The sequence below is a fragment of the Scyliorhinus torazame genome, chromosome 30 (genome assembly GCF_047496885.1).
Source record: "Scyliorhinus torazame isolate Kashiwa2021f chromosome 30, sScyTor2.1, whole genome shotgun sequence".
Lineage (NCBI taxonomy): Eukaryota > Metazoa > Chordata > Chondrichthyes > Carcharhiniformes > Scyliorhinidae > Scyliorhinus > Scyliorhinus torazame.
Window position 1 is genome coordinate 27,884,836 of NC_092736.1, and position 17,079 is coordinate 27,901,914.

At 54.4% G+C, this 17,079-nt stretch overlaps 1 protein-coding gene across 1 annotated transcript in view; it reads left to right on the forward strand.

Moving 5' to 3' along the window:
- ap3b2 (adaptor related protein complex 3 subunit beta 2) overlaps window positions 1-17,079 on the forward strand; it is a 121,204-nt gene that overhangs the window by 63,594 nt on the left and 40,531 nt on the right. Inside the window, exons 10-16 of the mRNA XM_072492601.1 lie at window positions 4,707-4,761; window positions 5,751-5,822; window positions 5,919-5,981; window positions 8,854-8,986; window positions 10,673-10,782; window positions 12,670-12,846; window positions 15,553-15,792. Coding sequence (XP_072348702.1) covers window positions 4,707-4,761; window positions 5,751-5,822; window positions 5,919-5,981; window positions 8,854-8,986; window positions 10,673-10,782; window positions 12,670-12,846; window positions 15,553-15,792 — 850 coding nt within the window. The remainder of the gene's footprint in view (window positions 1-4,706; window positions 4,762-5,750; window positions 5,823-5,918; window positions 5,982-8,853; window positions 8,987-10,672; window positions 10,783-12,669; window positions 12,847-15,552; window positions 15,793-17,079) is intronic.

A 17,079-nucleotide genomic window follows, 5' to 3' on the forward strand; every position in this document is an offset into this window, starting at 1 on the left:
AGGGCTCCCCCGCTCCTGGCTATCTGGATCCCTGGATACCGAAAACTCCCCTCCGCCCTCCTCAGCGGTAGGTCCCCTATCCCTCTTTCTTGGTCCCCTGCCTGTAGTACCAAAAGCTCGCTCTTCCCTACATTGAGCTTATAGCCCGAGAACTCCCCAAACTCCCTCAGAGTCTGCATGACCTCCACCATCCCCTCCATTGGGTCCGCCACGTACAGCAGCAGGTCGGCCGCATATAGCGACACCCGATGCTCTTCTCCCCCGCGGACCACCCCCCTCCATTTATTAGACTCCCTCAGTGATATGGCCAAGGGTTCGATTGCCAATGCAAACAACAGGGGACAGAGGGCACCCCTGCCTCGTTCCTCGGTACAGCCGAAAGTACACCGACCTCCGCCGGTTCGTCACCACACTTGCCACCGGGGCGCTGTAAAGGAGCTTAACCCAGCTAATAAACCCTCCCCCGAACCCAAACCTACGCAACACCTCCCAGAGGTACTCCCACTCTACTCGGTCAAAGGCCTTCTCCGCGTCCATGGCTGCCACTATCTCCGCCTCTCCCTCCTCCGATGGCATCATTATCACGTTTAAGAGCCGCTGCACATTCTTATTTAATTGCCTGCCCTTTACAAATCCCGTCTGGTCCTCATGTATCACCCCCGGGACACAGTCCTCAATCCTCGTGGCCAGCACTTTTGCCAATAGCTTAGCGTCCACATTAAGGAGCGAAATCGGCCTATACGATCCACATTGCAGTGGGTCCTTGTCTCGCTTCAGAATCAAGGAAATTGTTGCCTCCAACATTGTCGGGGGCAGGGTCCCCTCCTCTCTTGCCTCGTTAAAGGTCCTCACTAGTAGCGGGGCCAACAGGTCCGCATACTTTCTATAGAACTCCACCGGGAACCCGTCCGGCCCCGGGGCCTTCCCCGCCTGCATGCTCGCCAAACCCTTACTCAGCTCCTCCAACCCGATTGGTGCCCCCAAACCAGCCACCTCTTGCTCCTCCACCCTCAGGAACCGCAGTTGGTCCAGGAATCATCTCATCCTCTCTTCCCCCCCCCCCTGGGGGCTGGGATCTGTACGGCTCTTCATAGAAGGCCTTGAATACCTTGTTTATTTCCGTTGCACTCTGGGCCATGGCTCCCCCACCATCTTTGACTCCCCCTATTTCCGTCGCTGTCGCCCTCTTACGGAGCTGGCGTGCCAGCATCCGACTGGCCTTTTCCCCATACTCGTAGGTTGCCCCCTGCGCCTTCCTCCACTGTGCCTCCGCCTTCCCCGTGGTCAACAGGTCAAACTCCGTCTGGAGCCGTCGCCTTTCCCCAAGTAATCTTTCCTCCGGGGCCTCTGTGTATCTCCTGTCCACTCGCAAAATCTCCCCCACTAACCTCTCCCTTTCCATGCCCTCTGTCTTCTCCCTATGAGCCCTGATGGAGATTAGCTCTCCCCTGATCACCGCCTTCAACGCCTCCCATACCACCCCCACTCGCACGTCCCCGTTGTCGTTGGCCTCCAGGTACCTTTCAATACACCCCCTTACCTTCCCACACACCACCTCATCTGCCAGCAGTCCCACATCCAACCGCCACAGCGGCGTAGGTCCCTCTCCTCTCCCAGCCCCACTTCCACCCAGTGCGGGGCATGGTCCGAAACGACTATGGCCGAATACTCCGTCCCCTCCACCCTCGGGATGAGCGCCCTGCCCAGCACAAAGAAGTCTATCCGGGAGTATGCCTTGTGCACGTGGGAGAAGAAAGAAAATTCCCTGGCCTGCGGTCTTGCAAACCTCCATGGGTCCACTCCCCCCATCTGGTCCATAAACCCCCTGAGCACCCTGGCTGCCGCCGGCCTCTTTCCCGTCCTTGATCTGGAGCGGTCTAGTGCTGGATCCAGCACTGTATTGAAGTCCCCGCCCATTATCAGTCCTCCTACCTCCAGGTCCGGGATGCGCCCCAACATGCGCTTCATGAATCCAGCATCATCCCAGTTCGGGGCGTATACATTTACCAACACCACCCCCGTCCCTTGCAACCTTCCACTCACCATCACGTATCTCCCTCCATTGTCCGCTACGATAGTCTTGGCCTCAAATGACACATGTTTTCCCACCAGAATTGCCACCCCTCTATTTTTCGCGTCCAGTACCGAGTGAAATACCTGTCCTACCCATCCCCTTCTTAACCTAACCTGGTCCGCCACCTTCAGGTGTGTCTCTTGGAGCATGGCCACGTCTACCTTCAGTCCCTTCAAGTGCGCGAACACTCGAGCCCTCTTCACCGGTCCGTTCAGGCCCCTCACGTTCCACGTTATCACCCCTGCCGACTAGCCATCTCCTTTTCTGGGCCAGTCTCGTGTCCGCGTCTCCCTCACCCTCCAGGCCCCCAACCGGGGGACCTCCGTCCCGGCCACCTCTTCTGTGTCCCATTCCCTTTCGACCAGTGCAGCAGCAACCCTGTTCCCCCCCCCCCCCCTCCCTCCCCCCGCTAGATCCCTGTCTAGCTTTTTTGCTCCCCCATATCACTCCCGTAAGTCAGCTGACGCCTGCTGACCCCGGCTTCCCCCGCCATCCCTTTGACCCCCCCGCGTGGGAATCTCCCCATCAGTAGACGTTCCTACATTCCCCCTCCCACCTTTCTTCCCGCACGTGGGAGAAAACCCCCGCGCTTTCCAGAGCCTGCCCCGCCCCCCCGACACAGCTTCTGTTGCGGCCTTGTCTCTCGTCCCCAACCCATATAACATTCCCTGCGCGTGCTTGCCCCCCTATATACAACCGCCATCATACTTCAACCCTCAAATACCCCCCACCCTCACAAACCCTCAATTAGAGTCCAACTTTTCAGTTGGTACAAAGGTCCACGCCTATTCGGGCGTTTCGAAGTAGTGGTGTTGACCGTTATATGTGACCCACAGTCGCGCTGGCTGCAACATTCCAAATTTCACTCCTTTCCGATGCAGCACCGCTTTGGCCCGGTTGAAACCCGCTCTCCGCTTAGCGACCTCCGTGCTCCAGTCCGGGTATATTCTGATCTCCGCATTGTCCCACTTGCTGCTCCGCTCCTTCTTGGCCCATTTCAGGACCCTCTCTCTGTCTGTGAACCAGTGAAATCTCACCACCATCGCCCTTGGCCGCTCGTTTGCCTTGGGCTTCCTCGCCAGCACCCGGCGCCAGCTCCAGCAAACCTGGGGGGGCCGCGGCGCCCATCAGCGCCCATCAGCGCCCCGATCATTGTGCCTGCATATGCCGCGGCGTCGGCCCCATCCACTCCTTCTGGGAGACCCAGGATCCGCAGATTGTTTCTCCTCGACCTGTTCTCCAGGTCTTCGAGTCTTCCCGCCCACGTCTTGTGTAGCGCCTCATGCCGCTCCACTCTCACCGCCAGGCCCAAGAGCTTGTCCTCATTCTCACTCACTTTGTCCTGGATCTTCACCTCGTGGGCTTTCTGGGTTGCCCCAAGTCCTTCAATTAATGCCAGCATCGGTGCCACCATCTCCTTGCGCAGCTCCTCGAAGCAGCGCTTGATGAATTCTTGCATCTCCTCTTTGTCCCCGGCCGCCGCCATTTTGTTTATTTTCCCCCTCTTCTCCCGCTGCTCCAGTGCCGTTTTTTTGGCCGTTTCGCTGCGGGTCCGGCCCATACAGGTTAGTGGGGGACCTCGCTCCTCTCTTCCCCACGGGTTGGCTGTGTGAAAAGTTCCGTTGGGGCTCTTCTATCGAGCCCGAAAGTCCATCTTCGCGGGAGCTGCCGATTCGTGCGGCTTAGCTCCGCATAGCCGCAACCGGACGTGCCGAGTGTTTTTGTGAACCGTGCAATGGGTTGGCCATTTCAGTTCGGAGTTTTCACAGAATCGCAGAATGGTGCAGAGCACAGAAGGAGACCATTCAGCCCATCAACTCCTGGTGCCACCTCTCCAAATGAGCAATTTGCCTGGTATCATGCCCCCACCTTCCTAAAGCGACTCTCTCAACCTCAAGATGGTCCCCCAAGTGGCCTACAGCCAATGAGGCGCTTTTGAAGAGGAGTCATTGCGTTCAAGTGAGAAATGCAGCAGCCAATTCGCGCACAGCAGGATCCCACAAACAGCTCCCCCACCCATGACCTCAATCAGATCATTTGTCTCTTTTCTGCCGTGTTGGTTGAGTTTGGTTTGGCTGAGAGGAGATTTGATCAAGTTGTTTAAAGTCATCGGGGGGGGGGGGCGGAGACTGGACGGAGCTGTTTGGGAGAATCTGCTCCCACTGGCGGAGGAATTGAGAACAAAGTGGGGAGGGGCACGGATTTAGGGTCTGCCAAAGGAAGCAATGGAGACACGAGGACGTGCGCTCCCTGAATGCGTGGTGGAGGAGGCAGGGGTAACACCCCTTCCTCTTACAGCTGTTGAAGCACCGAGAGGAAAGGGCACAGGAACAGGCCAGTCAGCCCCTCGCGGGTTACGCTGGCCGGAAAATAAGGAGGTTGGTCTTCTTCGAAACAGTGCACGGGGGTCTTTTACGTTCCAGCTGTGAGGGCCTCGGGTTTAACATCTCACCTGACACCCTGGTGTGTATCCGGGAATTCTGGGCGCGAGTGTTATCGGCTCTCGTCCCCGCAATGTTCAGCGCCGCGTTTGGGTGTGGTTAATGGGGCAGCTTAGCTGCCTCAACGTGCAATGAATGACTTACTGCTCACTCCCCCTCTTCTCTCTCTCTCTCTCTCTCTCTCTCCACAGTGAGGTGCAGTTTGTCGTGCTGCAGAATGTTGCCTCCATGTCAATCAAACGAAGGGTGAGTCGTTGTTTCTGCCCCCCCCCCCCCAGTCACCTTCAGTAGCCCGAAATGAACCTATGTGACGAGCTTACTGGGTGCCACCGCCATTGCTGGTGTTATAACCGTGCTCGACAGGAACCTCCCTCCCTCACCAGTCTAGCCAGACGGATAACGGTCAGGACGTGGCCAGACGGGAGAGTCAATGGTGGAAGTGGAGCTGGTTTAAATTGGTTGAGCGTGACTAACCTTGAGAACGGATAACCGGGTGGCACGACTGCGCACTGGTTAGCATTGCTGCCTCACGGCGCTGAAAACCCGGGTTGGATCCCAGCCCCGGGCCACTGTGCACATTCTCCCCGTGTCTGCGTGGGTTTCGCCCCCACAACCCAAAGATGTGCAGGGTAGGTGGATTGGCCACGCTAAATTGCCCCTTAATCGGAAAAAAAAGAATTGGGCACTCTAAATTTATTAAAGAAAGAATGGAGAACTGTTAACATTGGGGATGGGTAACAAACGTCAACTTAAAGACTGGAATGAATTGTCACGAGCAACAAGGAATGAGTGTGTGCTGCGGTAATCGGGAGCGGAGAGACTCCAGAAGTTGGGATCGTTCTCCTTTTGATATAGGAGGCGATGGAGAGATTTATTAAATGTGGTGGTAGAGTTTACTCAAAGAGTCTAAGTTCCTGTGGCAACATGGTCTTTTGCACACACGATATAGTTTGGAGCTATGAATAGCGATGGCTACAGAAGAAAGAGCAGAGGGAGTGAGATTAATTCGATCGCTCTTTCAAAGGGCCAGCACAGATATGCTGGGTTGAGTGGCCTGTTTGCTGCCTGCCTGATTCCGTGAAGATCGTGAGTGCAGCAGCTCAAACAAATAATGAGAGAAAAGTGAGAATAAAGTTACTGGAAAATGACTGACGATTAATGAAGGTTTCGCCAATAGTCAAGTCTCTGCTGTTGTCGGGCGGATTATTAACATCCCTTTGGCTTTGATCTTTAAGGGAATGTTCGAACCCCATCTGAAGAGTTTCTATATCAGGTCCACAGACCCTACACAGATTAAAGTGCTGAAGGTGCGTCTGTTCTCACAGTTCCTGTTGATTTTGTTGTCTCCATGTTACTCACTGGAAAGGCACCATAATCCTCATCTCCCTCCTTGTCTTGTGCAGCTGGAGGTCATGACCAACCTGGCCAGTGAGACGAACATATCAATCATTCTTCGCGAGTTCCAGGTAAGGAAAGAGCAGAGATACATTTAAAAAGAAATAAATTTAGATTACCCAATTATTTTTTCCAATTAAGGGGCAATTTAGCGTGGCCAATCCACCTACCCTGCACATCTTTGGGTTGTGGGGGTGAAACCCACGCAGACACGGGGAGAATACTCAAACTCCACACGGACAGTGACCCAGGGCCGGGATTCTAACTCGGGTCCTCAGCGCCGTAGGCAGCAATGCTAACTGCGCCACCGTGCTGCCCCGAAAGAGCAGAGATTCATGTTGCCCGGTATCCTCTGTGCAAAGCAGCCTGTAATTGATACCAGCTCACTCCCAGGAACAGAGATCCCTCTGCCCCCTTCTCACTCCCTGGAACAGAGATCCCTCCGCTTCCCTCACAACCACTGGAGCAGAGATCCCTCCGCCCCCAGCTCACTCCCACTGGAGCAGAGATCCCTCCGCCCCCAGCTCACTCCCACTGGAGCAGAGATCCCTCTGCCCCCAGCTCACTCCCACTGGAGGAGAGATCCCTCCGCCCCCATCTCACTCCCACTGGAGGAGAGATCCCTCCGCCCCATCTCACTCCCACTGGAGCAGAGATCCCTCCGCCCCCATCTCACTCCCACTGGAGCAGAGATCCCTCCGCCCCCATCTCACTCCCACTGGAGCAGAGATCCCTCCGCCCCCATCTCACTCCCTCTGGAGCAGAGATCCCTCCGCCCCCATCTCACTCCCACTGGAGGAGAGATCCCTCCGCCCCCATCTCACTCCCACTGCCGCAGATATCCCTCCGTCCCCATCTCACTCCCACTGGAGCAGAGATCCCTCCGCCCCCATCTCACTCCCACTGGAGGAGAGATCCCTCCGCCCCCATCTCACTCCCACTGGAGGAGAGATCCCTCCGCCCCCATCTCACTCCCACTGGAGGAGAGATCCCTCCACCCCCATCTTACTCCCACTGGAGCAGAGATCCCTCCACCCCCATCTCACTCCCACTGGAGCAGAGATCCCTCCGCACCCATCTCACTCCCACTAGAGGAGAGATCCCTCCACCCCAATCTCACAACCACTGTAGCAGAGATCCCTCCGCCCCATCTCACTCCCACGAGAGGAGAGATCCCTCCACCCCCATCTCACTCCCACAAGAGGAGAGATCCCTCCACCCCCTTCTCACCACCACTGGCGCAGATATCCCTCCGCCTCCCTCACAGCCACTGGAGCAGAAATCCCTCCACCCCCATTGGAACAGATATTACTCCGTGCCCCCGACCCACCCTCCAGTCACTCCCGCTGGAGCTGATATCCCTCCGCCCCCCTTCTCACCCCCCAGGAAGCAGATATCCCTCTGCCCCCTTCTCACCCCCGCAGGTGCAGATATCCCTCTACCCCCTTCTCACCCACTGGAGCAGATATCCCTTTGCCCCCTTCTCACTCCCGCAGGAGCAGATACCCCTCCGCCCCCTTCTCACCCGCTGGAGCAGATAGCCCTCCGCCCCCGTCTCACCCCCGCAGGAGCAGATATCCCTCCGCCCCCTTCTCACCCCCGCAGGAGCAGATATCCCTCCGTCCCCTTCTCACCCCAGCAGGAAGCAGATATCCCTCCGCCCCCTTCTCACCCCCGCAGGAGCAGATATCCCTCCGCCCCCTTCTCACCCCCGCAGGAGCAGATATCCCTCCGCCCCCTTCTCACCCCCGCAGGAGCAGATATCCCTCCGCCCCCTTCTCACCCCCGCAGGAGCAGATGTCCCTCCGCCCTCTTCTCAACCCCGCTGGAGCAGATATCCCTCCGCCCCTTTCTCACCCCCGCCGGTGCAGATATCCCTCTACCCCCTTCTCACCCGCTGGCGCAGATATCCCTCCGCCCCCTTCTCACCCCCGCCGGTGCAGATATCCCTCTACCCCCTTCTCACCCGCTGGCGCAGATATCCCTCCGCCCCCTTCTCACCCCCGCAGGAGCAGATATCCCTCCGCCCCCTTCTCACCCCCGCCGGTGCAGATATCCCTCTACCCCCTTCTCACCCGCTGGCGCAGATATCCCTCCGCCCCCTTCTCACCCCCGCCGGTGCAGATATCCCTCTACCCCCTTCTCACCCGCTGGCGCAGATATCCCTCTACCCCCTTCTCACCCGCTGGCGCAGATATCCCTCCGCCCCCTTCTCACCCCCGCAGGAGCAGATGTCCCTCCGCCCCTTTCTCACCCCCGCTGGAGCAGAGATCCCTCCGCCCTCTTCTCAACCCCGCTGGAGCAGAGATCCCCGCAGTAATGATTCTCCGATCGGGTGGCCCCCGGAAGCTCGGGAGTTGGAATCCTCTTGTCTTCGCCAAGTGGCCTTTGTCGAAACGAGAGGTCAAACTGAGGTCGGGTGGCAAGCAGCTGAAACGTGACCTGAATTAAACAAACAGGCTGCACAAGTACAATGGACAATCTGATGGGCCGGGCCAGTGCGTCAGCTGCCTCAGCTCCTTCCCACTGAATCGCAGAATGGTTACAGCGCAGTGGGAGGGGGTGGGAAATATGTTCATGGGATGTGGGTGGTGGATTTGTTGCCCAAGCCTAAGTGCTCTTGAAATGAGTGGAGCGGCTTGCTGGGCCATCCAGGGGGCATTTTAAGGGCCAAGCACATTGCCTAGGGCCTGGAATCACCAGCCACCTGGTGGGTCGCCAGAGTTCCTTCCATTAAAGGGATATTTCCGTGACTAAAAACAAGACAATTCTGGAAAAACCCGGCAGGCCCGGCAGCATCTGCGGAGAGAGAATCAGATCGGAAGACGAGTTCTAGCACATTTTCCTGGGCCTCTGGGATGGACATGACTACCACGCCACCTGAGGCGGTGTTGTCTACCGAGTATTACTGTACTGCCTTCGCTCTCTGTCTTTCCCCTACAGACCTATATTAAGAGTCAGGACAAGGACTTTGTAGCTGGCACGATCCAGGCGATTGGGCGCTGTGCCACCAACATTGACGAGGTCCGCGATACCTGCCTGAACGGTTTGGTCCAACTGCTGTCCAATAGAGATGGTGAGAGCCAAGCGATGGAAAGCCAAAAGCAAATACCTGAGCAGGCCGGCGGTGAACAGCTGGCGTGTGACACGGAGTTAAACCGTTGTAACGCCAGCTGATCTCTGCACGTTCAACGTGTCACTGTGGCCGCCAGAGCGCGCCCCCCTGTTCCTGACGCCGGTAACAAGATGGAATTTACCGCTATCCGAGTTACCACAGAGAGATCAAACCCTCCCACCACCACCACCGACTACCCATCAGCCCCGTTTTCTCAAATGGGTGCCAGTTGGGTTCTTAATCCCGGGATTATCGTTTGGAATCCTACCACAGAGATTACGTTTCTTCTCAAGTATTTTATTTGAAAAACTTCTTTTTTTTTTAATCGATTTTTACCGAACAATATTGCAATCAACTCTTGTGTTCTTTGGGAATCTCGATGACTGAGGTTTCCTGATCCACTGAAAATTGTCCAAAGCATATTTTGCGACAGTAAACAGTCCCGACAGAGGGAATAGTTGGCAAAATGATAGGAAAAAGTGTATGAGAAACTTGCAGTTGGCTAAGAACTGCACTGTATTGTGTGCACTGTATTGTGTGCACTGTATTATCTGTGTGAAGCCAACTTGGGGCAGCTGAGGTGCTCCCCTAGTTTTTTTTTTAATTCTTTATTTTTTTGATAAATTTAGAGTACCCAATTCATTTTTTCCAATTAAGGGGCAATTTAGCGTGGCCAATCCACCTACCCTGCACATCTTTGGGTTGTAGGGGCGAGACCCACGCAGACACGGGGAGAATGTGCAAACTCCACATGGACAGTGACCCAGGGCCGGGATCGAACCTGGGACCTCGGCGCCCTGAGGCAGCAGTGCTAACCACTGTGCTGCTGTTTATTTTTAATTCTTTCAAAGGATGTGAGCATCACTGGCAAGGCCAGCATTTGTTGCCCATCCCTGATTAGCCTTGAACTGAGGGGCCCGCGAGGCCATTTTAACCAGCAGGCAGTTAAGACATTCCTGTGGTTACATGTCGGCCAGACCAGGTAAGGATGGCAGATTTGCCTTCCCTGAAGGGCAGTTGATGGTCATTGTCACGAGCTTTGAATTCCACATTTATTAATTGAAATTAAATTCCACCAGCACCCCTGGTGGGATTTGAACCCAGGTTCTCCGAGCAATATCTGGTCCCTCTGGATTACCAGGGAGGTGACATTACCATTACACCCCCCGCCTCCCGTCATCTCAGTTTGCAGTTGCTGTAATATTCTGTTGTTCCCATTTCGGAGCAGACTGGTGCAGCAAGGAGCTGTCTAGCCAATTGCGCGCTTTGGGTGGGATTATCAGGCCGTTCCTGATGGCATGGTCCAGCCCAGTCATCGGGAACGATCGATCAACGGAAAGCCCCATTGGATAGCGCGGGATGGGGAGATCCCAATGGCGGGTTGGCTTCACCGCCACTGGGGGGGGGGGGGGGGGCGGGGGGGAGCGTACGGAAAATCCCTCCCTCTCCGTCTGTGCTGTTCACCCCGTTGCCCCATGGTCCTGAAGGTCAAGACGGCGACTGCCCAGGGTTTCTGCTGCTTTACATATAGGGTGGAGGCGTGGGCTTGGGTGCGGTGCTCTTTCCAAGGGCCGGTGAAGACCCGATGGGTCGAATGGCCTCCTTCTGCACTGTAGATCTGATAAGATGGTCGCCATTATATTGCAGAGCTGGTGATGGCGGAGTCTGTGGTCGTCATTAAGAAGTTGCTGCAGATGCAACCGTCACAGCATAGCGATATCATCAGGCACATGGCGAAGCTCATCGATAACATCATGGTGAGTGTTGGAGTCAGGCCCGTCAGCGGGAAACTCTCTTCTCCTGCTCTCACTGAAATCATCCTTCAATCCCGAAACCTGCGTATCCTTCATCAGTGGAGACCGAAGCCTGGATTTTCACGCCCTGGCCGGGAGAGCAGAGTCAGTACATTTTCCCAGTTCCCCCAACCCCACCTGGGGGAAAATGTGTCCCAGAAGGTGGAATTTCTGTTTCAGGTGGATGGGAGGGGAGTGAAGGCCTGCCCCTGTGTGCAAGTCGACAGCACTGTGTGAAATAAACCAATTAAACAAAAATCATTCTCCAGCTCTCACTCCTCCTCATACCCCCACATACCCCTGTGCCCCATCCAATGCAAAACTTTGGCACCTCATGCTGGGTACTGATCCCCCCCCCTATAGTCTCCATGCCATTCCCTACCAATAGCAAGCATTTGTTTGAACACTCCATGCATTTTCTTAAAAAAATTAAAGGGCAGGACTTTTAAATGTCTTGTCAGCTCCCTTTAACACTTGCTTTTGACAGGTCCCCTTGGCAATTCTGACAGTTTGCTTGGACAGGTCCATTTGACAGGTGCTTCTCACTGTTTTGACAAGTCTGTTCTCACTTCCAATGAGCTTGACAGTAATGAGCTTATGCACTTTCTTACGCACATTTATGCCTACTTTTAACAATTTCAAAGGGCACCTGACCTCCCCACAGATGTTCCAGAAGTAGATCCAATGTACTGTGCCTCTGCAATGGGGTATTGTGCTATCCAATCGAAGTTCAGAGTGGCTCCTATCTGGTCTGATCTGCACACGACATATTAACACTCTTGAACTACCAAAATGCCACTTGAGTGGAGGTAGCTGATGATTTGGGTTTCCTCCGGGCCCTCCGGTTTCCTCCTATAAGTCCCAAAAGACATGCTGTGAGGTGAATTGGATGTTCTGAATTCTCCCTCAGTGTACCCGAACAGGCGCCGGAGTGTGGCGACTAGGGGATTTTCACAGTAACTTCATTGCAGTATTAATGCAAGCCTACTTGTGACTCTAATGAAGATTATTATTATTATTTGATTACCTCCGTGAACCCTGGCTCAACTCCATTCCCACCCCTTGTGAAAATAGGAAGAGCCGTGTTCGGGGTCAGGGCTTGTAACTTCCTCCTGTTGCAAATTCAGGCCTAAATCTCTGGCTGTCCTTCGTTAAGTGATAGAACGCCACACTCTGTCCTCCTTTTAAAGCAGTCGATTCAAGAGCTGACCCAGAGTTCCTGGCCCAAAGGTTTCATCCTAGTGGAGCTCAGACTTTCAGATTGTTAGCTCCGGGATTTTTTGTGACCCTGAACGAAACCCCTAACTTACCGCGTGTTTGGTTGCTCCTTTGCCTGTAGTTCCAGCAATGACCACCAGTTGCAGGACACCCCACAAGTCAAGAAAGTACCTTTTGAAGTGCAGCCATTGTTGTAATGTAGGAGACGCAGCGGCCAATTTGCGCGCAGCAAGCTCCCGCAAACAGCAATGCATTAATGACCAGACAGTCTCTTTTTATGACGTTAATTGAGGATTCATTATTGACCCAGACGCCAGGGAGAATTATTCTTTTTGTGGTGGTGCCATGGGTTCTTATGCACCCACCTGAGAGAGTCCAACGCACCCTCACCCAAAAGACAGCTTAGCACTCCCTCCGTACAACTTTGGAGGGTCGGTATTGATTTTGTGTTCAAACCTTTAGGGGGATTTGAACCAGGAACCTTCTGACACTCGAGGCCCATAATGTGACCAGCTGAACCACAGCTGACACCAAACAGTGTTAGGTTCAACTTGGAAACGCTTGAAGAACAACCAATTTGCTGGCACACCCGGACTAAACTGGCTAATTTTCCCTCACCCTCTCTCTGGGCAGGTTCCAATGGCGAGAGCCAGCATCCTTTGGCTCATTGGAGAGTACTGTGAACACGTGCCCAAGATCGCACCCGATGTGCTCCGTAAAATGGCCAAGTCCTTCACCAACGAGGAAGACATCGTGAAGCTGCAAATCATTAACTTGGCCGCCAAACTGTACCTCACCAATTCCAAACAGGTTCCGGTCTGTCCTGTTGTAGAATGGATGAATGTGGGCAAAGGGTGGGTGGGGTGGGGGGTAGGGGTCGATGTTAAGTGTTAATGCTGGATGGCACTGCTCCACTTTGTCCAGCTATTGTTTTTCCAATGAGGTGACCTTTGATCACTGATGCTGTTGGCGTTTGAAGAATGTGAAGAGTTTATTCCATTAAATTAAAATTTAATTGCTGAGCAATCTTCATTCGCCAGAATAAAAGGATATTTTTTTCCTTTTATTTGTTCATGGGATGTGGGCGTCGCTGGCTGGGCCTGCATTTGGTGCCCATCCAAATGGCATTTAAGAGTCACATGTAGGCCAGACCAGGTAAGGAAGGCAGATTTCCTTCCCTGAAGGACATTAATGAACCAGATGGGTTTTTACCACAATCGACAATGGTTCCATGGTCATCGTTAGACTTTTAATTCCAGATTTTTATTGAATTCAAATTCCACCAACTGCCCTGGTGAGATTCGAACCCAGGTCTCCAGAGCATTACCCTGGGTCCCTTGATTACTAGTCCAGTGACAATACCACTATGGCACCAGCTCACCCATTGAGCTAAGTGGGGCTACCAGGCTCTCCCCCATACAAAGCCATGTCATCTCCCAGAGGTAACGAGGGAAACAATATTCCACGATACCAGTCCAGGGAATCACAAGATACCTATAGAGGCGCTTAACCTTCTATTTGGAGAATCTCTGCCCACATCTAGAACATCTACTTGTCTTCTCGGAGCGGTGTGACTTAAGACAAAACTATGGTTTGACGCTCCCCCTGCCCACTTGGCATTGTGTGAGGCCACCTGACTCACTGGGGGCATCATGCTGGCTGGGCCTAGCATGTATGTACCAGCAGCCGATAAACAGCCGCTGGTTTGGGCGTGCTCGGGACAAGGAACACAGAAGGTTAGCAAGCAGGTGCAGAAGGCACTTCAGAAGACAAATACCATGAAGAAGGCTTGCGACTATTATACCGGGTTTTAGTGAGACCACATCTGGAATACTGTGTGTCCTTTTGGTCTCCATATTTAAGAAAGGATGTATTGGAGTCGGTACAGCAAAGGTTCACTAGATTGGTCCCTGGGATGAGGGGGTTGTCCTCTGAAGAGAAACTGAGCAATATTGGACCTATATTCTCTGGAGTTTAGAAGATTGAGGGGCGACCTTATTGAAAACTCCAGAATTGTGAAGGCATTTGACCGGGTGGACACACAGATTGTTTCCGCTGGTCGGGGAATCAAGAACAGGGTGAGGGGGGGGGCGGCACAGTCTCAGGATAAGGGAGGACCATTGTTTAGGGATGGGATGAGGAGGAATTGCTTCATTTAAAGGGCTATGAACCGTGGGAATTTTGTTACCCCAGAGGGTTTTGGATGCTCCATCGTTGAATACATTTGAGGCTGGGATAGACAGATATTTGGTCTCTCGGGGAATTTCGGGATACGGGGTATGGGCGGGAAAGTAAAGTTTGAGGCCCAAGATCAGCCATAACCGTGTTGAATAGTGGAACGGGCTCGATGGGCCGAGTGGCCTACACCCACTCCTATTTCCTGTGTCCATGGCGACCCAGATATTGCGGCATGTTTTTCAAACTTGGTGACATGATTTCTTTGCCAATAAGCTCTGGGTTTATTGATGAGGGAGAGACCTTATTGTGAAGAAAATCATCTCCCCATTCCCATCCCCTCAGCTCAAGTGACTCGGGCAAATAATGGGGAGGCCTCCTCATTTTGGCAGTGTCTAAATGAGCCCTGTGCCTGGGACTCTAGTCCTTTGCACAGTATCTGGCTGCCTGGTGGGAGCTTAGGCCTCATGATGTAGGCCCCAAATATCTTCCATGCAGGGCCCTCCCCCTTCCCCAATTGATCAAACAGCATTCACATACAAATCTCCCGATTACTCCACACAACCTCTTTCTGCCTTGTTCTGTAATTTTTTAATTTGACTCTTTCACAGTATGTGGGCGTCGCTGGGCTGGGCCAGCATTTGTTGCCCATCCTTCATTGCCCTTGGACTGAGTGGGTTTGCTAGGCCACTTCAGAGGGCAGAGGCCACCACACCGCTGTGGGCCTGGAGCCACATGTAGGCCAGAATGGTTAAGGACGCCCCCTTCCTTTCCTCGAGGGCACTCATGGACCGATTGCTGTGGCTGTCGAAGGATGATAGGTTGTCAAGGTTACCATTACTAGCTGTCAATTCAAGATGTATTAGGTGCCGTGGTGGGATTTGAACCCATGTCTCCAGAGCACTAACCTCGGCGGCGGCAATGACCAATCCAGTGACGTTGCCGCCACGCCACTCCCTTCCTTTCTCTCTCGTCCTGGCTCCGAGCTTCCAAGAACAAGGTCATCCATCGTTCTGTTCACATTTGGGATTTTTTGGATTGGGATGAGGAGGAATTTCTTTACTCGGAAAGTCTTTGGAATTGTTGACCCCAGAGTCTCTATCGTTGAGTTTTTTTCAAATTGACAGATTTCTACGTATTAAAATTATCAAAGGATACGGGGATAGTGCAGGAAAATGTCATTGAGATGGAAGAGGAGCCATGCTCCGAGCGAATGGTGGCGTGGGTTCGAAGGGCTGAATGGCCCACTCCTGTTTCTTGCTTTCTTGGGTTCTTGGTTGTGCTGCATTCTTTTATCCTCACTTTGACCTTTTATTCCCCCGCCCCACCCTCAACCTCCAGACTAAACTGCTGACTCAATACGTCCTTAACCTGGCAAAATATGACCAGAACTACGACATCCGAGACCGAGCACGTTTCATCCGCCAGCTCATCGTCCCCACGGAGAAAAGCGGAGTGCTGAGCAAGTACGCCAAGAAGCTATTCCTGGCGCAGAAGCCAGCCCCAGTCCTCGAGTCTTCCTTCAAAGGTGGGAGAGTTGTGACGCATGGCGATGTGTTCATTACGGTGCCAGACGTTGGGGTTGGAGTGGGTTTGTGATGTGCGAGAAGCCAAGTCTTGACATCTCTGGGCTGCTGGGAATTGACGTATTTATCGCGTCCTCTGTGCTGACCAGGGCTGAAACTAAGGTGCGTGTGTGTTGTAGGGGCACTGGATTCAGGATGCAGGAGCTGGCCATTCAGCCCCTCGATCCTGTTCTGCCATGCGATCGGACCGCAACTCCATCTTGGTTCCATAATACCCTCGGCGAGAAGAAAATGTATGGATCTCGGTTTTCTAAATTTCCGATGGACCCGTCAACTTCGACAGCCTTTTGTCGGGGTTGAGGGGGCTGGTGGGCTCCACCACTCTTCACCACCCCCCCCACCCCCCCCCCCCCCCCCCACCCCCACCTTGCTTTCGGCAAACCCCTCCATCTGAATCACATTGGTGTATCCTCACCCAGAATCATAGAATTGTACAGTACAGAACGTGGCCATTCGGGCCTTCAGATCCACGCTGGTTCTTGCGCAGAGCAATCCAATTAGTCACGCTCGCCTGATTTTACTCTCAACGTTCTCCCTCTCTCTGATTTGTACGTATTACGTCTCGGAACATGTACCTCTGCGGGGGGGAACCTTCACAGTTCTTGCCCTATTAGGTACTTTGCTAACTTAATCCAGTAAAATAGAAATAATGGGAGGGATTCTCCTGTACCCGGTGGGGCGGAGGGTCCCGGCGGGTGGCCAACCACTTCGGCGTCGGTCCGCCCCAAAGGTGTGGAATCCTCCGCACCGTCAGGGGCTAGGCCTGCCCGGGAGTGGTTGGCGATCCGCCGGCCGGCGGGATAGGGGCTTGGCGCCATGCCAACCGACGGCAAAAGGCCGGTGTGAGTCGGCGCATGCGCGGGAGGGTTCGTCTCCGCATCGGCCATCGCAGAGGACCACAGCGGCCGATGCGGTGGGTTAGAGGCCCGCCCGCGGATCGGTGGGCCCCGATCGCGGGCCGGGGCACCTCCTGGGGCCAGATCCCCCCGCAAACCCCCCCCCGGAACCCGCCTGTGCCGCCAGGTCCCACCGGTAAGGGACCTACTCTAATTTACGCTGGCGGGACTTCGGCCCATCGCGGGCTGGAGTATTCGGGCGGCCCCGGTGCCCATTGAGTCACGCCGGACCCCGTCATTCTCCGAGGCGGGCGGCGTGACTCACGCCGGGCCGGTTTTTTGGGGTCGGGAGAATTGTGAGGACGGCGGGGGCGGGATTCACGCCGACCCCTGGCGATTCTCCCACCCGGCGGTGGGGTCGGAGAATCCCGCCCATACAGTTTAAC